This window comes from Schistocerca cancellata, chromosome 6 (assembly GCF_023864275.1).
Source record: "Schistocerca cancellata isolate TAMUIC-IGC-003103 chromosome 6, iqSchCanc2.1, whole genome shotgun sequence".
Classification (NCBI taxonomy): Eukaryota; Metazoa; Arthropoda; class Insecta; order Orthoptera; family Acrididae; genus Schistocerca; species Schistocerca cancellata.
Window position 1 is genome coordinate 618,597,348 of NC_064631.1, and position 23,243 is coordinate 618,620,590.

At 40.7% G+C, this 23,243-nt stretch overlaps 1 protein-coding gene across 1 annotated transcript in view; it reads left to right on the forward strand.

The window, feature by feature from the left end:
* LOC126088453 (odorant receptor 4-like) overlaps positions 1-20,852 on the forward strand; it is a 65,257-nt gene extending 44,405 nt beyond the window's left edge. The window contains exons 3-6 of the mRNA XM_049906595.1: positions 2,736-2,742; positions 3,534-3,638; positions 8,978-9,133; positions 20,796-20,852. Coding sequence (XP_049762552.1) covers positions 2,736-2,742; positions 3,534-3,638; positions 8,978-9,133; positions 20,796-20,852 — 325 coding nt within the window. The remainder of the gene's footprint in view (positions 1-2,735; positions 2,743-3,533; positions 3,639-8,977; positions 9,134-20,795) is intronic.
* The last annotated feature ends 2,391 nt before the right edge of the window (positions 20,853-23,243 follow it).

A 23,243-nucleotide genomic window follows, 5' to 3' on the forward strand; every position in this document is an offset into this window, starting at 1 on the left:
GTCCTTGACAACACATTCAGAACAAAATCGTATCCTACTACAATATTAAACATTACGCAAATACCGTAATAGCTTCTTCAGTAAAATGTTAAAACAGTCCAATGATTTCTCGATCCACCACTCTTTTCCTAGAAAATTTACCTGTATGTTATCTGATCTCAAGATGTCACACGAATTTTATCATTTTGCAGTTTCACCATAGCTAGCCTCACTTCTCAGGTCTCGGGGCAGTTAAACATGTGTGCCGAAGAATAGACACTAATTCCGTAGCATCTTCATGTTCTTTGGACAACTGAAGGCACTATTCTTAGTAAAGGCAGTGCTCCACCCTCACGCTGACACGTTCTTTCTTCCTAAATACAGCTGTCGGCTAGGCTGGACAGACTGGAAACATCCCATAAAATGAAACAATAGATGCGGGTTGCCAGAGAGGCGCCTGGGTACGGAACTTGTAGCCTGACGATGCTTCGCTCTACACCTATGATATGGCTGGCACTGGTTCCACGAGTGCCTGTGTTCTAGTTGCATAAAAGGGCCCACATTTTTCTGCCGCGCCCTAAATCACCTTTGATGAGACCATTATGTATGCAATTCTCAAGCTCTCTCAGAAAAGCTACTAATATACCTACCATCAGGTTACATGTAATAATTCTACTTAAGATAATAAGTCAGTACATGCAGTCTATTCCAGTCACATATTTACTTTCTGAAGCTTGTATTGCTAGATCCTGCCTCCTTTTAGTTGAATTAATTATCATGTAGGATGAATAGAGACAAGCCGAATCGCTTGCTGCTGTTCAGCAGAAAAAATATAATGAGAAATAACGGAGATCCTTTTGATAAAACTTAACACAGTTTACCAAAATGTTTCTGATGTTCCTGAAAAGGAAAGTCTGCAGCGTGTGTGGAGCTATGTCACTGAGACATAAGCTATTGTTAAAAAAGTCTTTTAAAACCTAATGGTGCCCCGGAGAGCAAAGGAAAATTCATACTACGAATTGCAAGGAAAAACTGGAAAAGAAAGGAATTTAATGAGCTACATGTTCGAGAGTAATGCGTAATAATTACTGTAATTAGCGTTAAATATATATACGACTGGCATTTTTAAGGAAGTGACTTCAAGGTCTGCACGCGACGAGGAAAGACACAATGACCTAACGGAAGATGCACAGGTTGCATCTTAATGCACGCAGCGTCACAATGTAAGCCTTTCACCAAAGATGGTAACGCAAAGGCGTAGGAACGACATTTACCCAGCTGTAGAGACCATGTGCCTGACACAGACAGTTATGCTGTTTGTTAAGGTGCTTACTGAACGAGTTTGCATCGTTTTCCATGGTTCAAATACGAGGATGAGTCAAATGAAAACCTTAAATTTGTAATAACAAATCGAAATTTCCTGTAAGTTGGTAAGCGTGCTACAAACAGCGTGCCGAATGGCCTGTAGGTGGCAGCATAGTGCAGATGCACAGATACCGTCGCAATATCAGTATAAAGATGGCCGCCCCAGTTGCAACTTGCACCAGGGAAGAACAGAGTTCTGTTATTCGGTTTTTCCGTAGTTAAGGTGTGAAACCTATTGAAATTCATCGACGTATGATGGTTCATTACTGTGGTGCATGTTTGACACAGCAGCAAGTCTATGAATGGAACAGGAAGTTCGCAAATGGTATGACTTCAGTGGAAGATGCTCCTCGTCCAGGCATGGCACAACAAGTTCTGACTCCACAGAAAATTGCAGCAGTTGAAGCCACAGTGAAGGAAAACCGCCGAGTGACACTCAATGGCATTGCAGCATGTTTACAGATTTGTCATGGGTCATACACCACATAGTGCATGAGGTGCTCCAGTTACACAAAGTTTCTGCAAGATGGGTGCCACGGCAGCTGACTCCTGAAATGAGAGAACGACTTATTGATGCTTGTGAAGATCTTCCTTGGCGTTTTGAACGAGAAGGTGATGTCTTCCTTGCTACAATCGTTACTGGGGACGAAACCTGGGTTCACTTCTACCAACCGGAAACGAAGAGAGCGAGCAACCCAGACCTTGCCCCCAAGTGATTTCCATATGTTTGGACCACTCAAAGACGCAGTGGGAGGAAAGAAGTTCCGTTCTGATGAAGAGGTACGCCACGCGGTGCATGAGTGGTTGCGCAGACTACCAAAAGAATTTTTTTCTAAAGTAATTTAAGCACTTTGTAAGCGCTGGAGGACTTGCATTGAGCGTGGGGGAGGTTATGTTGAAAAGTGATACAGCTTTGTACCACTTCTGCACAATAAATAATATTTTAAAAAATATTTAAAGTTTTCATTTGAATCACCCTCGTAACTTTAAGCTTCGTGTAATAAGGAGACCTAAGTAACAAATACATCAATGCAGTTCTGTAATTCATATGGTGGATGGACGGTTGCATGAAGTGAATCTGTCTGGCATATAATGCAGGCAGAGCCATAAAAAGATGCGCTTCCAATTCTGTTTTATTTATGATTCATAAATTTTAGAACATAAGAGTGCTTTTTTTTTATTCAAGATAAGTAGTGTTGGTACAATTTGCTTTCTAGGTTCAGAAAACGTCCGCAACGTGGTATTAATGAGCACAGTTCCTCTCAGATGACATGTGTTAAAACGTTATTAAGACTTAGTCATACTTCTGCCGTTACAATCTGTAGACGGGAATAGTTTTACAGTAAACTATATTACTTTGATCGATTCAATATTTTTTAATTTTCCAATAGTGTATCGGTAAGATGTTTTTTTGTTTGCTCATGGCTCAGTGTGGCTCGTGAAATGGACAGCCTGCTGTGGTCGATTGTGTTGAGCCAATGCCTTTGCGGAATGTCAGTCTTGTGTCTGCTGTTATTTCAGATGGCTATGGTGAGTACCACTCAATTAAAATACCGAACAATAAGAACAACATTCTTCTGATTTCTTACTTGATAACAGGAAACTCCCTTTAGTGTTATATACCCATCATTCATTTGCAATAAGTTCGAAGTTGGACAAACTATAAAAAACATGAGTCGACCTGCATGTCATCCAAAGAATCAATTGTCAGTATCTGATTTTATTTATCGGTTTTGCCATTATGAATAAATATTCACAGTCGCCACCATGGTGTTAACTTGCTATATAATTTGTTTAAAAAAACTTAATTTGTGGGATGAACAGCGTGAATGGTTGAGCTCGAGTCCCGTCAAGTCGTATATGGGGTACAGTCCACATGACACACGTAAACAGGTGTGAGCTCGTTGAAAGAACCATCCTGGCATTTAGTTTAACCCACTTTAAGGAAATATCAAAATGTTAGTGTGTAAGATTGAGATAATATCAAGAAAGGAAACCTCCTAAAAATTTGCAATTGTGACGTAGGTAGTAAATTAAAGAACAAAGAACTAAATAAGAACTCTGTTTAAGAATTAAAAGCAAAACATGTATATTCATGCTGCATGTATGATGTAAACACACAATGGCACTCCTGTAAAGAATATCGTTCAAACCTTATGTGATTTTTTATATTATGTTTGTTTGGACAGTATACGTTGACTATCGAGACAATTGCCAAGTACCTGAGCTACATGGCGTCGATACTTCTTCAGATCTTCTGCTACTGCTGGTTCGGAGACAATCTAAGTTCAAAGGTAAGTAATAATAATATCCTCTTTTATATCCAAGCCACTTGATAATCACGTATTTTCCCTATTCTTTATTTATGCAGCTCATCCATTACAGAGAAGAGTAGTCAAATATATCAAGAAATCCTATCTACACGTGTTATAGGTGTGAGAATTGTGCACAAATTGCAATGTAAATACTTCAGATATACCTTACATGATGTATTAAACTCAAATCTTGTTTATAGGAAATATTTTTAGTTTCCCTGTAAGAGCAAGACTGATTTGTACGTGAATCTACTCTGCATCAAGTAATACAAAATAGGTTGTGAGGGATGTACGGTTCTCTGCCCCAGTAACATTGCTTAACAGATTGCTGTGTGAGCTATTGGTCACAATGCGGAAGTCCTACAGGAAATTTCAATACTGTAAAGAATGACGGATGCCGTCTTTATGTCTTTCTTTTGAATTAAAGCTTCTGGCAGCATCTAGACACGTGTTGTTGTAACACTTCACAGTTTTAGCGATACAAGGTACATACAGATTAAAATAATGTGAAACCACATTTTAAACAAAATAGGTCGTGGTAGCAACTTAGTTCAATATGAGAAGCTGGCTTCTTTCAGAAAAGTGGATCTATTTGGTACGTTTATACCTTCCAACTGAACAACTATATCTGTGAGTTAAATGTCTATTTGGGATATACGTCTACTTAATCGGTTTATCAGTGCTCTGTGCTACTTTCAAGGTATCTAATACTTCGTTTCGTTTTAGCTCCTAGTAGTACACGTCAGAAAAACAGAAACATTCTCAACATAGATATCCATTGCTTCTATCTGACTCTGCGACAGGCTACCACACACTCAGCGTTACTGTAACATTTTGTTGCATACAAGAAAAATGTGAAGCACTTCCTCAGATCCCGGCGGTATCTTTACCGTAAAAATTAACATATATGACAATTTACCACTGTAAAACAATGAAGCGGAGCAAATTCCTGCTTCTATTAATCTTCCTATCTTTTCGTAGCCGTAATATAATATTTTCTTATTAAGTAGTGCTACAATATAATACATTTGCGCTATTTGTGACGTTGCTTGCTCAGAACGGCCACGAGACCCGGAAGACAGCAGACACAACCGACCAAGTTGATACTGTGTTCTTTGTTATATGGAAGGGGATCGATATCGTTTAGACGTGTTACCTAGTGAATATTAGTGATTAAAGGTGTTGTAAACCACCTACTTCGTTGATGAAATACATTTCTCCTAGCCCAGAATATATGACCAGTTCAGATGATAGAGTTCCCAGCAAGCAAAGCACAACATATGGCTCTTATCAGTGCAGAGCCTTCAGATTTAAACGTAAGTTAAAGTGTATGCCAGTGGGGTGAGTTAACCATGCATATATTAGCAAATAAACTAACGGATAATATCGGAATCTCGAGGATACTGTTCCCAATTAACACAGTAGTTACAAAGCCAGAAAACTGAAGCGAAATTTAGGAAGACCTGCACGAGTCCGTTGCTTGCAGGTATTCTCAATGTAACCAAATGTAATTGACTGTACGTAATTGGACAGTATAGTTGCCGAATAATCACTGGAAACAACTGCATCCATAAAATATCTAGGAGACCAGAAACAAACCGAAATAACCACATAAAATCAGTCACGGGAGAAGCAAATACCAGACTCAATTTCATTGGAAGAATGCTCAGGTAATGTATCCCAGACATGAAAAGTGTCGATTACAAAACTAGCGTTCACCGGATATTTAAAAACTGTCACTCAATCTGGGGAGCTGTTACACATTATTTTGTTATTCATGCAGCCACCTCATTTTTACACAATTATTAAAGCTGTTTAACGCATATATTGACAAAAGTTTCACATTGTGAGAGCACTCTTTCCCACAAAGCCACTTACAAATTTTGTCACATCCGAACACTTAATGTAGCATTTCTTACATTAATGATATTACGTTCTTTTGCAATGCTTCATTGTCATATATCCACACCTTTAGCAGTAACCAAGCTTTGTAACAGTTTGAAGGTTCTTCTGTCGATGGTGGAGAGAAACGGTTGTGCTGCAACGATGTACCATGCATCCCACGTTCAGTAATTTAAGAAGTAGGATATTCCATCACCAAAGGTATTAATGTCTTTTTGCTTTCCTACACACAGTTGGACGAGTTCATCTTCCCAATTTGATATGGATGTTGCTTAATGCGTCCATGTTTGAATTATAAGTGTACCAGTGTTAAGTATTCTCTCCATATCTGGGTTCGTTACTTATACCAGGGGAATGCAGCTGTACATATACGTACTTCATTGTAGCGGCGTCATCTAGCAGTACGAGGTATTTCCCATTCCAGACCCCTTTCTACTGACGCTTCCTTGAAATGGATTACGAAATCTGAATAAAGTGTACTATCGTACTCCTGCCTGACTGTAGAATTTGTTTCTTTCACTAGCATGCCAGCCAATTCATCCTCGAAAGCTACAGTCAGCTTAGTAACTTCTGTTCCTCTCCTGTTAGTATCAGACCTGCCGGATTATCATGTGGTATTATTTATGATAGTTTAATACTTCTAGTATTGCTAAAAGGTTTGCAATAGGTTTGTTTATAAATAAATAAATCTTCTGCTACCAAACACGATTTTTCTATTTTTACTTTTCGCACGACGCGTTCCGAGAAATAATTCCCATTTTCAAGTGAGTTTTTTGTGGTATTAAGCCATTTCTTTTGATGTTGTCAGTGTGTGTGAGTCTGCTACATTTCGTTGACTTTTACGGCAATACATGAGAAACACGCTAATTTTTAGTTGGGTATCAATTCTTTTTGTGAAGTTAGTGGCGAAATTTAGAAGAATTTGTACTTACAGTTTTCTAATGGTCAATCTGTACAGAGTCTCACACGCACTTAACATCACACACATCGTAAATATCTTCTATAAACAAAACAGTTACAAAGATAGTCTTAGAGGTAGTCCACAGAGATAACATTATAGGTCTTCCACAGATTATGATATGCTTTAGTACAGAGGTCATTTATCTTAAGAATTCAGCACATTGAAAAGGACCCAACCAAACAATTTCAAAATTAAATTAAGGAACAATTAAAGAACACACATTTCCTGTTGACAGAAACTGAAAAGTAATACCTGACATGTATGAATCCAAAAGCACCACACCTAAGAGCACAGCCAAAAATTCACAAAAATGGAAACCCGATTTATCCCGTGGTCAACTCTATGAATAGCCTAGCGTACAACCTGTCACAAAAACTCAATAACATACAGATGAAAAAGTATACATATGAGCAACTTATCCCATAAGAAACAGCATCATTCTAGCTAAAGATCTAGGAACCAGAAAGCCCCCCAAGATGCACAGTTTATATCACCTGACATCACCAACCTATACTGAAACATACCCATACAAGAAGCTCTAACAGTAATAGAAAAGAACCTTATTCAGCACAAGGAACTTTCATACACAGAGATTGTCGAATTTAAGGAACTCCTCCAGTTAACCCTAAGTTACAACTATTGTACCTTTAGTAACAACATTTATAAACAACCAGATGGCCTAGCAATGGGATCATGTATATACGGTACCATAGCTGACATATACATAAATCACTTAGAACAAAAGTTATTTGACAGCCAAGAACCTTGCCTAAAGATGATAGAATTTTATAGGAGATATGTAGATGACACACTACTGTTAGTGAAAGGGGATACCAAACACATCACAGACATTCTAAATCATTTTAATAATCGAAATGAGAAAATCAAATTTACAGTGGAAAATGAGGAAAATAAAAGTATCAACATTTTAGACCTAAATATTACAAGACAAAACAACACATGCATTTTCAAAATTTATAGGAAAAACACAATGACTGACCCCCACAATCCCTGCAGCCTCATATCCATAAACAGACAAAATAAAATTATTTAAAATAGATCAAAGCAAAAAGGTTTGCAAATCAGTTAATAGGATGTGTACTTCAGGCCAGCCAAAACTACTGACAATCCTGCTGTCATAATTCTATTTTCTGGAAGAAATTTAGATCACCCATACCCTATTTGGAGGATATGATGAGCAATAAAAAGAAGAACGGTCTTTTGATTCGTCTGTATACAGGATGAAGAGAAATTCGCGCACTCGCAGCCCAATTATTCACAAACTAGCAATACAAAGACACCTGTCACAAAATTTCGGCTTGCCCATGTTTCCGGCAGTAAGTGGACGTTAAAGATAGGCAATATGGCAACGTTGTAATCACATTTACGGTAACTGTCTCTGCCACATATAGCAGTAGTGCAGTGCTGCTGGTGCAGTGGATAGCTTTTGGATTAGTATCGAGGAGCTTGAGGATTCGATTCTGGGTCGAGGTGTATTCGCTTTCATTTGCCAATTTCAGTTTTCCATATAGTACTACAGTATACACCGTTTCTTAAGCTACATGCTTCCGACTTTTACTTAGTATACTTTTATAAATTATGTGTAAGGCACGTTGCTAGCCCTGCTGGCGATTTAAGGTCACTAGGAAATGTAATGGACCTGTGCGTGTCTAGACTAATAATAATCGGTACCAATCGATCGAACTAGTCGGGGACGCTACACAGAAAACGGGTTTGGAATTTAGCATATGCATGGTGTGGAACAATTTGCGTCCACAATGAGCAATGGGCTTGTTTAAAAGTTGACCAGTGAAAACGATTGTACTTTCATTTCAGTGTACATAATATGTAAGCGTAAATGTTTTGTAGAAGATCCGCCGTAATCATTGTATGACGATTAAGATACAAAACACGGTACCACGTAGACTACATGTAGCAAATAAAAGCAAATATGTCTCGACGGAGAATCGAACCCTCGACCTCCTGCATGCTAACCCAAAACGCTATCCACCTCGCCAACAGCACAGTTGTACGCCGCTACTTACCGTACATGTGATTACAGTATCGTCAGACGGCCAATCTTTAAAGTTCATTTACTACCGGAATTATGCACAGGATGAAATTTTGTGATAGACATTTTTGTATTGCTGGTAAGTGGGGAATTTCACTGCGAAGTCTGAGTGCGCGAATTTTCTTCACACTGTACATAAATGTTCCTACACCTCGGTGACTCTCAGCCAACAATACCCCGCTTTCCTTTCCTTTAGCGAAGTACTCGGGAATAGTGCAGTTAAGTTATACTTCGAAAGAGTATATGCGGAAGAAAGTAAGATCTGATACAATACTGTCAGAATGCAGGTAGTTCCTGGAGCACCTGGTTGGACCCCCGCACTACTAAGGCGTTACGGCTGCACAGATGCCTGTGATTGTTGTGTGCTGTCTACTGTGCGGGCAGAGCAATGAGGTGGCGCGGGTCGCCTACAGCTGCGCCTGGACCAGGGGCTCAGCAGGGTTCGGGCGGTCGCTGTGCATCCTGATGGCGCGCGCCCAGAGGCCGCTCATCGTGTCCGGCGGCAGCTTCTACGTCCTCTCCAGGGAAACCTTCATCAGGGTCAGTTCCCTCGCTGGCGCATCTTATTGTAACTGATTGTTTACGAGATTTTCTGCCATCTCCAGGTGACTGCTGACAAATGATGGACTGTTCGGCACCTAAATTCGCTCCACCCCAGTAGATACGAGGTGCACTCATGTTCTAAGGCCTCCTATTTTTTTTCTGCGGACTGGAAAGAGATAGACACATGTGCATTGTTTTAAAATGAGGCTGCGTTCATTGTCAATACGTGCCATACGGCAGATGGAATTTTACCGCCAGCGGCGAGAATGAGAACTATTTAAATACTTAAAATGGCGACGTTTTCCTTATTTGAACAGCGTGCAATCATTCATTTTCTGAATTTGCGTGGTGTGAAACCAATTGAAATTCATCGACAGTTGAAGGAGACATGTGGTGATGGAGTTATGGATGTGTCGAAAGTGCGTTCGTGGGTGCGACAATTTAATGAAGGCAGAACATCGTGTGACAACAAACCGAAACAGCCTCGGGCTCGCACAAGCCAGTCTGACGACATGATCGAGAAAGTGGAGAGAATTGTTTTGGGGGATCGCCGAATGACTGTTGAACAGACCGCCTCCAGAGTTGGCATTTCTGTGGGTTCTGTGCACACAATCCTGCATGACGACCTGAAAATGCGAAAAGTGTCATCCAGGTGGGTGCCACGAATGCTGACAGACGACCACATGGCTGCCCGTGTGGCATGTTGCCAAGCAATGTTGGTGCGCAACGACAGCATGAATGGGACTTTCTTTTCGTCGGTTGTGACAATGGATGAGACGTGGATGCCATTTTTCAATCCACAAACAAAGCGCCAGTCAGCTCAATGGAAGCACACAGATTCACCGCCACCAAAAAAATTTCGGGTAACCGCCAGTGCTGAAAAAATGATGGTGTCCATGTTCTGGGACAGCGAGGGCGTAATCCTTACCCATTGCGTTCCAAAGGGCACTAAGGTAACAGGTGCATCCTACGAAAATGTTTTGAAGAACAAATTCCTTCCTGCACTGCAATAAAAACGTCCGGGAAGGGCTGCGCGTGTGCTGTTTCACCAAGACAACGCACTCGCACATCGAGCTAACGTTACGCAACAATTTCTTCGTGATAACAACTTTGAAGTGATTCCTCATGCTCCCTACTCACCTGACCTGGCTCCTAGTGACTTTTGGCTTTTTCCAACAATGAAAGACACTCTCCGTGGCCGCACATTCACCAGCTGTGCTGCTATTGCCTCAGCGATTTTCCAGTTGTCAAAACAGACTCCTAAAGAAGCCTTCCCCACTGCCATGGAATCATGGCATCAGCGTTGTGAAAAATGTGTATTTCTACAGGGCGATTACGTCGAGAAGTAACGCCAGTTTCATCGATTTCGGGTGAGTAGTTAATTAGAAAAAAAATCGGAAGCCTTAGAACTTGAATGCACCTCGTATTTCAACTACAGATGGACCTAGAGGTAGCCCTTCTATTTCCGGTGATAGGTAAATGTGACGTAGGCTACAAAACATTGCCTGCAGGAATCGTACACAAGCTGAGTCACATTTACCTGCCTTCATTTGCCTCCACAACATGTTACTTCTGTCCGTTCAACATTATAACCGGTCCCAAGACAATGTTGTGCAATAGCTCATTTGCAGTTATGTCACATCATGTGTTGGTCAGACTATCGGGACGTTGGAGGAGGGTGTATTGAGTATAAACGTCGCACAAGGTTACTACAGACGAGCAAATCAACTGTTGCAGAACACTGTCCTGGCACTGGTCATCCTATGGAATATAAGGGAGATTCTGGCATGCACTTACATCTGTTAGGATAGTCTTATTAAGCAAGCAGTTGAAATTAAATATTACCACATAACCTGATAAATAGAGGTGCAAGTTTTTCTTTAAATTCTGCGTGGAATCCTGCTCTCTTTCTTGTCAAATAACCCATTGACAGAATTAACGTTACGCCACCCATTGCTTAGTAATTTCCACTATCGATAACTTATGATCTTTGCTTGTATGGTGGCGCTAGTGTTAACAGTATGTGTGCATGTCCGTGTATGTATGTGTGTGTGTGCGTGTGTCTGTGTGTGTGCGTGCGTGTGTTTGTGTGAGTGTGTGTGTGTGTGTGTGTGTGTGTGTGTGTGTGTATAGAGAGAGAATTACCTTTTGGGAACTGCTCTGCAAATCGAAGTTTTAAATTTCCTTGCACAGCCCTTACATTCTGCAGTTCTGCCTTGAAAATGATGGGATGCTCACCTGTCTAAATATAGTCGAATGTCGACGACGTCACCCGCCTGCCTTCCAGTGAAATATTTGGTAATTAACGGTTACTATGCAGTTCGTTATGGTCGTTTTAAGCCATGGTACGGAGCTGATAAATCAGAAAAAGAACAGAGAGTCGCAACGGTATTTCTTGGTTCGGCTTCCTGTTTTCACATCAGGCAGCATTGTTTCAAAAAAGCAAAAGCGCGGGGGTGTGACACGATTGTTTAAAGGTCGTTAGATACGATGTCATAGCTTCAGGTTCCTCAAGAAGCAAAGTTAATGATAGTGGAGAACCACTAACAATAGCCGACCAAGCCAAGAAATGGCATAGTCAGGAAGTCTAGTAGCTGTTGCAAATTTTGTAGATGTAATTAAAGGCAATTTCTTGTTATATAAGTTGCAGGTGGTGCTGATATAGCAACTGTTCCTGGAGTGCTGAAATAGCGCTTGTTATAGGGAAATTGACTAGATTATTGTGCAGAAGAGGTCAATGTTGTCACTGGATAAACCTTTTAGAGAAAGAGGAATTAATAAAGAATGAAAACAGTAACAGGTTATAAGATTTCAGACGGGTTCCCCAGACACGATGTCTTGAGAACATGGCCAAAGTTAGGTTACTATGATCTCCTAATAGTGTAAGTAAGCTTCTCCAAGTTGCTAAAATATTAGAATATGGAGCAAAAGGACAGTGCGGAAATGGCCAAGTTCACACAAGCCAGTGTCATCAAATAATAGTACAGTGCACGTACCATTCTGTTTGCATAGGTATTTCTATTCCCTATAGATTAAGGCAGGATTTGGCCCAGAGTAAAGTATTAGTGTAGACTTGTAGATGATGATATGTGGAGGAGTAGATACGAGGAAGTCAGACCGTAGTGCTAAAAGTCATTCTGATAATCCTACCGCAAAATGAAGCGAAAAGGGGCACACCAATGAGTAACAGTCAGAGCAAAGGACACCGTTAACCATGAACAATACTCCGTGTCCTGTGCGTTTGGTGTCCTGCAGCTTGTAGAAATTTAAAAGCATCGTAAATTGTTCAACAAAAGCTGCTTTTTGGTAATATTTTATTTCGTCGGACTGTTGTCGGGCGTTGCCTATGATCAGAGGTATATGTGTCACACAAAAGACAGATATTACATGTGATGTAAGTTACTTACAGTGTATATTGTACTGTTTCATTCATATGAGATTTTTCTATTGATTACTTGAGCTGATCATTGAACGGCGTGCTCAGCAGACGCGAATGTCTTTGTATTGTCACAACACGCATTAAATGATAAATTGTGTATGCATAAAACGGTTCAGTTTAAAATGTACATGACTTGTTAGAGGGAGTATGTGTCTTCTGTGTAATGCAGATACTGGAGATGATGGACAACTTCCGAAATTAGTCCGGTGGAATGAAATACTACCGCAAATCAAGTTTTCCTGAACAGCTAATTAACAATATGATATATTTACAAACACACACTACATAAAGCCAAGTGTTAGCAAGGTAGAGAAAAGTGTAAGTTGTGAAAAAGAATCACACGTCACTACGAGGAAAGTTAAAATTGTAAAGTGTAAAGACTAGTAAACGAATTAGTGGCCATGCTACAGCAAAACTTTCAGTTGAATCCGAGGACGGATATCTTATTAGGAAGGAGGAACCGAAAGGGACTGAAAATAAAACAAAACTTGGAGCATGAGACGGAGCCAGATCAGTAATCACCCCACAGCCAGAATCTGCTGGTGCTGACCACTGAACTGCGTGATCGGCAGAGGCGATGGTCCTTGCGTCATCACACCGCATGTACCGACGCAGGGACAGCACCCACGAAATGCTTCGGCCACGGTCCGGTACCAGTTAAAACAATCGCTCTTTAACTCATTTCCAGGTCTTTCAGCACGGCGTACACAAACAGCAGCTACTGTGACGTCAGCAGGGAGCTGCATCATTTAAACCAGAGTGACGCAGCCCATCATCACAGAGCTGTTGGGGCAGTTACGTGACGCCCAGTCTGTGATGGCGAGTGCCGTGCAGAAGAAGCAGCCGTATTTTGCTCAACTCCGGACTTTGCCGCTTCTTGAGAGTGTCGCAAAGGTTCCGCCGAGGCTTAAAAGCAGGATTTCTACCAGCACGGGTACGAAATTACCGCAGCAGAACCGCCCACACTTTCACAGCGGAGTATGAGCTTTTTGCAACGCAGCCGCAGGGCAGCGGAGCGTACGATAAGGAACCAGAGACGCTGTGTCGGTGCATTCCCGTCGCCCGCCGTCTTCTCTTGCACTTCCTAAATGCCATAAGTGCCATGATAGTAATTAAACAAAAGTAAAAACGTTTTTGTACTTTCAACATTGCAGCCCAGTCAGCAATCGTGATAATCAAATATATGAGAAACTACCAGCCTTGATTGCGGTAACGAAGCCAACGTTTACCTAGATGTCAGCTCAAATAATTGAGCCTTCTTCAGAAGATATACCTGGATCTACACTCCTGGAAATTGAAATAAGAACACCGTGAATTCATTGTCCCAGGAAGGGGAAACTTTATTGACACATTCCTGTGGTCAGATACATCACATGATCACATTGACAGAACCACAGGCACATAGACACAGGCAACAGAGCATGCACAATGTCGGCACTAGTACAGTGTATATCCACCTTTAGCAGCAATGCAGGCTGCTATTCTCCCATGGAGACGATCGTAGAGATGCTGGATGTAGTCCTGTGGAACGGCTTGCCATGCCATTTCCACCTGGCGCCTCAGTTGGACTAGCGTTCGTGCTGGACGTGCAGACCGCGTGAGACGACGCTTCATCCAGTCCCAAACATGCTCAATGGGGGACAGATCCGGAGATCTTGCTGAGCACGTTGGGTGGCATGGGATACATGCGGACGTGCATTGTCCTGTTGGAACAGCAAGTTCCCTTGCCGGGCTAGGAATGGTAGAACGATGGGTTCGATGACGGTTTGGATGTACCGTGCACTATTCAGTGTCCCCTCGACGATCACCAGTGGTGTACGGCCAGTGTAGGAGATCGCTCCCCACACCATGATGCCGGGTGTTGGCCCTGTGTGCCTTGTTCGTATGCAGTCCTGATTGTGGCGCTCACCTGCACGGCGCCAAACACGCATACGACCATCATTGGCACCAAGGCAGAAGCGACTCTCATCGCTGAAGACGACACGTCTCCAATCGTCCCTCCATTCACGCCTGTCGCGTCACCACTGGAGGCGGGCTGCACGATGTTGGGGCGTGAGCGGAAGACGGCCTAACGGTGTGCGGGACCGTAGCCCAGCTTCATGGAGACGGTTGCGAATGGTCCTCGCCGATACCCCAGGAGCAACAGTGTCCCTAATTTGCTGGGAAGTGGCGGTGCGGTCCCCTACGGCACTGCGTAGGATCCTACGGTCTTGGCGTGCATCCGTGCGTCGCTGCGGTCCGGTTCCAGGTCGACGGGCACGTGCACCTTCCGGCGACCACTGGCGACAACATCGATGTACTGTGGAGACCTCACGCCCCACGTGTTGAGCAATTCGGCGGTACGTCCATCCGGCCTCCCGCATGCCCACTATACGCCCTCGCTCAAAGTCCGTCAACTGCACATACGGTTCACGTCCACGCTGTCGCGGCATGCTACCAGTGTTAAAGACTGCGATGGAGCTCCGTATGCCACCGCAAACTGGCTGACACTGACGGCGGCGGTGCACAAATGCTGCGCAGCTAGCGCCATTCGACGGCCAACACCGCGGTTCCTGGTGTATCCGCTGTGCCGTGCGTGTGATCATTGCTTGTACAGCCCTCTCGCAGTGTCCGGAGCAAGTATGGTGGGTCTGACACACCGGTGTCAATGTGTTCTTTTTTCCATTTCCAGGAGTGTATGTCTAAGAGGACATGGTCTAGAAACAAAACTAAAACAGCGTGAATAAGAGTAGTCACATTTTAAAAAATGCGATACATAAGTACTAAGTCAACACCAAGACTTAAGCTCTGGCGTGCGCCGGGTTTCCATGGACGCCGTGCGGTGGCCCTCCGGAGCTCACGTGAAACTAAGTAGGACTAGATAACGTGCAGAAAATCAGCATGGCAGGGAAATGGATCCTCAGGTGACAAGATGAAATTTAGCTGGTCCGTCTCGACCTTTTTGGGATTTAATTCCATTTATATTTATTTGTAGTTGCAATCCAGAGACGACTTCATCCTTTTCCATTTATGACATGCACATGGGCAATTAGTAGCTATCTTTTATTTCTTTTTAATTATTCCCTGTGAAGAACATGCCGTTTTCCCATGTCAAGTGCCCATAAAATTTTCCTATGTGTCTTTTCCGGGTTAAGCACGTTTTATCATATCACATCTATTTAACAATAGCCTTTAATATAAGAGGCAATAATTCTCTTTTGTAGCGCGTAGTGAAATCGACCTTTGTCGGTCGATAGACTGTAAGGGCAATGAAAGGGCGTTGCACGTCCGTTCACGCAGTTACCATATCTTTTACACGTAAAACATAATTTGACCTTTGTAGGTCATTTGCTATTACATGGCGATGAAGCGTTGTTCGTTCACTCACCCGTTATTTTTAGTAACAAGATAAAAAAATAATCTTGTTATATTCTTCATTCAGTGCGTGTCAGCATTATGAAGTATATCTACATCAACTGATAAAAGCACCTACTCGACCATCTGTGTACTAGTCAACCGAGATTATTGCATTATGACGTTTACATACTACAGTTTCGCTGCTTTATGTCCTGTGTCATCTTTCATTAATAACAATGGGTGCGTTATGCAGCATTCGTTGTGAAAGGGCCGATATATTCTAATATGTAAGTCGCGGTAGAGTGTTCGAACTTACATAAATCCATACATTTTAGTCATAACCTGGTGCAGAGGCTTTATGTTTAAGATTTTCAGCCTTTCTATAAGTTATTTGTTTTAAGACATAACGGCGTTGGTCTTTTATCTTTGACAGTCATGGTCTCAGTAAGACATGCGCAATGTTCCCCGCCGTGTTGATTGGCAGCGTGTTATATAGCCCTGCTTAGTTTCACGGGGAAATGGATCCTCAGGTGGCAAGATAAAGTTTAGCTGGTCCGTCTCGACCTTTTTGGAATTTAATTCCCTTTACATTTATTTGTAGTTGCAATCCAGAGGCGACTTCATCCTTTTCCATTGATGACATGCACATGGGCAATTAGTAGCTATCTTTTATTTCTTTTTAATTATTCCCTGTGAAGAACATGCCGTTTTCCCATGTCAAGTGCCCATAAAATTTTCCTATGTGTCTTTTCCGGGTTAAGCACGTTTTATCATATCACATCTATTTAACAATAGCCTTTAATATAAGAGGCAATAATTCTCTTTTGTAGCGCGTAGTGAAATCGACCTTTGTCGGTCGATAGACTGTAAGGGCAATGAAAGGGCGTTGCACGTCCGTTCACGCAATTACCATATCTTTTACACGTAAAACATAATTTGACCTTTGTAGGTCATTTGCTATTACATGGCGATGAAGCGTTGTTCGTTCACTCACCCGTTATTTTTAGTAACAAGATAAAAAATTAATCTTGTTATATTCTTCATTCAGTGCGTGTCAGCATTATGAAGTATATCTACATCAACTGATAAAAGCACCTACTCGACCATCTGTGTACTAGTCAACCGAGATTATTGCATTATGACGTTTACATACTACAGTTTCGCTGCTTTATGTCCTGTGTCATCTTTCATTAATAACAATGGGTGCGTTATGCAGCATTCGTTGTGAAAGGGCCGATATATTCTAATATGTAAGTCGCGGTAGAGTGTTCGAACTTACATAAATCCATACATTTTAGTCATAACCTGGTGCAGAGGCTTTATGTTTAAGATTTTCAGCCTTTCTATAAGTTATTTGTTTTAAGACATAACGGCGTTGGTCTTTTATCTTTGACAGTCATGGTCTCAGTAAGACATGCGCAATGTTCCCCGCCGTGTTGATTGGCAGCGTGTTATATAGCCCTGCTTAGTTTCACGGGGAAATGGATCCTCAGGTGACAAGATGAAGTTTAGCTGGTCCGTCTCGACCTTTTTGGAATTTAATTCCCTTTACATTTATTTGTAGTTGCAATCCAGAGGCGACTTCATCCTTTTCCATTGATGACATGCACATGGGCAATTAGTAGCTATCTTTTATTTCTTTTTAATTACTCCCTGTGAAGAACATGCCGTTTTCCCATGTCAAGTGCCCAGAAAATTTTCCTCTGTGTCTTTTCCGGGTTAAGCACCGCACAGCGTCCGTGGAGGCGAGGCGCACGCCAGGGCTTAAGTTAAGGGGCTCCGGAACGCCCTATACTTGCAATGTTAAAATAACGCTTATAAATTACATCTTTCCTCACAAAGTATTTGAGGTAGGAAGTTGAACTTTTTACAGATTATTTATTGGAATATGGGCTACAACGTAAAAGAGGGATTTTACAAAATTTTAGTTCAGTTATTAAAGATGATTTTTTTCAATTGTAATGAAAATTCACAACATTTTTTTGCAATTTTTTATTTATATATTCAAAAATATACAGTTTTTTGGAAAAAGGCTGAGTTAAATTATGCAGAAGGTACTGTGTAACATTTACTGAAAGTTTGAAACAAATATATTTGGAAGATCCTTAGAAAACATGTAATTAGTATGGAAAATAAAAGTTTTGGGAATCGAGCGACAAAGATTGGATTAACGTTTTAGTGCATTCCAGGTCCATAGGATGGATTATCTCCATCCTCAGCAAACTCCTCCTCCGGCTTCCTCTTGTTCCTCCTCCTGTTTACTCTTGCTTGTATTTCTAGACTCTTTACAGCCCTGTCTGCAGCCCGAAGGCGTTCCTTGTCTAAAGCAAGCATCGCTCGTACCATGTTAGAACCTATCTTCATTCCCATATTTCTAAATACCTTGCACCTTACAATGTTGCCATCATTGAAAGTCGCAACAGCAACTTTACTTTTCCTCATTATTATACTTCAACAAAACAGAGACTCAAGAAACAGAATTAATTACGAATGTTTTCGAGATAACGACAAGTAAATAAACATGAAACAATCGACAATCACACCAGCGATATATATTGAACCATCACAGGTTAGCCACAACACATACTTTATCTCACATCACTAAAATGTACCTGATGAACACGGACGTTAATAATAACACCATTTGACAGCAGTTTAACAGCGCCACAGTGGGTCACGCCCATGTAGAACACATTTGAAAAAAAAAAATTTGAAAATAGTTGTAGTCTTCGGAATTGAATAAATTATATATCTATTAAAAGGTAATAGTCTGCAGATTCAGAAAACGCAAAAAAGTAAAAATTGAACTTTTCATGATTTTGAGCCTTTCCGGAGCCCCTAAGTATTGGTATTCACTTAGTACTTACGTACTGCATTTCTGAAATGTGACTACGCTTATTCAGTATGTTTTAGTTTTATTTCTAGACCATGCCATGTTAGACAAATTATAGATTCAGGTACATCTTCTGAAGAAGGCTCAATTATTTGGGTTGAAACCGAGGTAAAGATTGGTTTCATTACCGCAATCGAGGCTGATAGTTTCTTATATAATAAAAACGTTATTTTCTCGCTGCACCTTCTTCCATTTTTGGATGAGAACCGCCGCCCACACCCAGCCATGCCGTCGTTCCTTTATGCATGCCATGCCACGGACTATAAAATAACTGAGATATTCTATCCGTTCTTTCCTATCTGGGTTTCTACTCTGAAATATGCCGTAGAAATTTGACTTGGGCTGAATGTGACAAAGCGAATTCTATCTTAGCAATGTCTAATACCTTGTTTTTGATGCTCTGAGACAACAGCGTGAAGGTGAATGTGATCCTAGAGCCGGAATGCTTTTTCTTCACTGCTAAGAGTCGCAGTGGAATGGAGCAAGTAGATCGAAGACAACTATTTTAATGTCGGGTGCTGTGTGACGTTGAAAGCGGCGAGAGGGAGAGACCGATAGAAAACGGCGGGCTTGGATATGAGGAAAACTGCCCTTTCTAAATCTGCGGAAGACTGCTATCTAGCAGAAATTCCAGCTCCCTGCTTGCGCCATGAAATCTGACGACATCCTGTAGTGCCCACGAAAATTTCGGGCCTTTGATGGCATCTGTTGGAATTTATTACGATTGCAAAATATGAGTAAAAAATGCTAAAGTAGTGTGGAGTGAGGTTCGAGCTTGTGATTGGTATGCAGAAGCAGATATAAGAGCCTGTCTAGAGAGAAGGGTTATCGGAATGTGACATTTGTTCTTGGATCTCCATCAGCAACTGACGTGCCAGACTTTGTGATCCATAGATTTTATTATAGTGACGCCTTACAATATTGGCGAGAAGATGTATGCGTTATTTTGCTGTGTTGGTGCTGTCTCCTTCTCAATGTTCAGTTCAATGCGCAGATTTTCAACGTAAATCATCTGTATAGGAATTAACTTGTGCTTCATAAAAACAATTAAACACAGTGCTGCAGATAGGGAATGCGTGTAGTAATAACATTTAATCTTACCTTACCTTTGGTTTATTCATTCCAGGTTGGAATCTGGTACCTCCTCGATGGTCTAATAATTCCTGCCCATGTTGTACACCAGTTATATGCTCCGTGTAGAAAGATGTATTGTGTGAATTCCAAAGAGATAAAGGTATAAAACTGGCAACAGTTGTGACACAGCAATACAATGCGGATCTCGGTCCACTGGGTTCTGATGGTGGCGGAATCTTTACACACCAGCCATCTCAATAATGGCATTACCCATACCCAGTAGAGCTAATCACAACTTATGCCATTGCAGGTTACAGACAATAGCTTAACAGGTCACCACAGAGGACCATTACATCATTCCCCAGCATTCACATGAAGATGTTAGCAAGTATCGCTGCGTAAGATTTATATAAAAATGAAAGAACGATTGGCCCAGCAAAACACTCGAAGTGTACTTCAAAAATGGGCTTAAGAGCCGTTATATTAGCTCCTGATATTGTTTGTTAACTTATCTCAAATCATATTGATTTGTTTCATAGTTTTAACAGATAATCCTATATCATAAGAATTACACATAAATTTAACAGATCTGTTAGTAAGATATCCGATAATGTGAAACATTTCCCATTGGCAGCTCAAAATCAAATCGCAGAGACGGCTAGGATACACAGTCCCGTACGTTACATCCAACCATCGAACACTAAAAAGAACACATGTAGACATCTCAAATTAATATATACCTAACACATGATGTTTTCTCAGGAACACCTTCCTATGCATATCTGCTACTCTAATTCTTATCAAGATCGTTGCTAGTAAAAATTACATTGAAGTAAGATCAAATCGTGCTTACGTATAGCCTATAGTTTCTCTAATGCGTTTAAAAGAGAACTGATAAGATCTGTTTTGCTTTTCAGATACTGAATGCTTCGTACAGCTACTTTGCTGTCCTGTACAGCATGAGCGATGAATGAAGGTAGACATCTGGGAATAGCAGATGATTTCTCACGTCTGTGCATAATACCCTACACACAAATAGATCCACATATAGACACACATAGTAAATTACACGCATAAGCAAGCACACACACACACACACACACACACACACACACACACACACACACACAAACACACAGGTATGCATATCAAAATAGTTGAAAACATTCTCCATTTCCAAATGAATTTCAAAATAAAACTCTCCTTGTGGACGCAGTGTCTGTATACGTATATGATCCACAAAATCATATAAAACTCAGAGGATACAAATGACTTCTAATAAGACCGTGGGTACAATTCCGAGCTGTTCGAAAACTTTGGGGCCTGAAGTTACGTAAGAATTGTGAGAAGTATAGCTGTTCCTCTGCTCAGATAGTTCATCAACAGTACTCTCCTTACCTTGAAACTCCAGGCATGTACGAACGTTGGTTTGAATACAAAGGCGTCTCTGTGTATATATTGAAAAAACCAGGTTAACATGACGTCAACGATTTTCAGGAAACGTTGTGCTTCATATAATTCGTTTTATGCTTAATAGCAAGTAATACAGTTGGTAGAAACTGTTACGACACAGTTGAACTCACGTGTTCGTTTTGAGCTGATAATGTGACTATATTGAAGAGAATTCAAACTGACAAACACAACTTAGTTAAGCCAGATTTTCACTTAGAATCATATCAAATTTTGGGGAGAGAGAAACCATAAAATTGACATATTTTGATTATATTCATTCAGTAATGTCATATGGAATAATGTTCTTGGGTATCTCATCCTCAAGAAAGAATGTTTTCCTTGGCAAAAACCGTGCTGTAAGAATAATATGTAGTGCTCAGCCGCGATCATCTTGTAGACACCTATTTAATGTGTTGGGCATTTTGACTACTGCTTCGTAGTATACTTGTACCCTCATGAAGTTTGTTGCAAATACTCCGCTATAGTTCAAAAGGAATAATGAGGTACAAAATTACAAAACTGAAACATAAAATGACATTCATTACTCAACATTAAGGTTGTCTTTAGCACAGAAAGCGGAGCACAACGCTGCAACAAAAACTTTTAACCAATTACCCAGTGATATAAAATGTCTAACAGACAGCAAGGTAAAATTAGAAAATAAATTGAGTAAGTTTCTCCTTCACAATTCCTTTTCCGTAAAAGAATTTGTGTGTTTGAATGTGTAAAAGGTGGTGGGTAGGAATTGCTAACTCAATCTCTATATCTTGTGTTCATTTCAAGAAAAAAATAATTATATGGTGATGTTGAGAGTACAAATAGATATACAAATTAATTTGCAATGTGAATGTAAAATGACTTTTTCCCCGTCGTGACGATTTATCGTGCAAATTGATCCATGGAACATGAACGAAACGAACTAACTGTTTTAAGAACTGTCACTGTATTATAGATTTTGGTAAGAAGATCGCGCCATTCACTTCCTACTGCTATAATTTGCTCGTTATATTAAATTAAATTTTATTGGCAAAATTTAATGTAAATAAATAATGATTTTGAAATTGAACTAGACAGATACAACTTTCGGAGTTTTGTTGTGACATAGAACCATCATAACACAACAAGAATGATTTTACAGAATAATTATTTCTACTAAATAAGTTTCCCTGCACACTTAATTAGCAGAACCGTTTTCCATTTTATGCCAAAACAAATATTTTTGAATGATGTACAGTGTACTAAAACTTGCGATTCAAGAAACGCATTATGTATTTTTAAATTCTGGAAAACAGTTTTAATATAAGCGTTGTTTAGTAAGAATGCTGACATTGCGTCTGAAGCAGGAGCCAAGCGAATGGAAAAAGGTCATAAGGGTCCCCATTTCTTAGTACTTTTACTACACAAAGATTCACAATGTATGCAATATGCCATGTTTCGGACTTAATACTAATCGTTTCGATTGACTCTTAATAGGATTTTGTGTGTACTGGTCAGCATCCGCTGCATATTTCTTAAAGGATGTCATTTCTCTGCGTAGGCTGTTTTTCATTTTGATATACCCTATGTCATCATTTAGCTTTCAGTTAATTTCATCCCTTCGTGCATTATAAAGCTACTGCAGTGTCTGAGTCTAAAATTACGTAAATTACTATGTTTTATGAACGAATAATCAATGTCTCTGTTCAAGTTACGTATATCTGCTGCGACAAAGACGTGGCGTGCTTAATTACATCTCTGCAATACGTTTACTCGCTGCCGTGATCTGACGAAATAATGCTTAGTTAATCATCAGTAGTCCATCATACTATGATCCTGTAATACGCTGTTAGTTGTTACGGGCAAATAATGCGCCATTCTGTAGACTGAAGTTAAGGAAATTAAATGTCAGTACGACTTGCTGAGCATTACAAAAT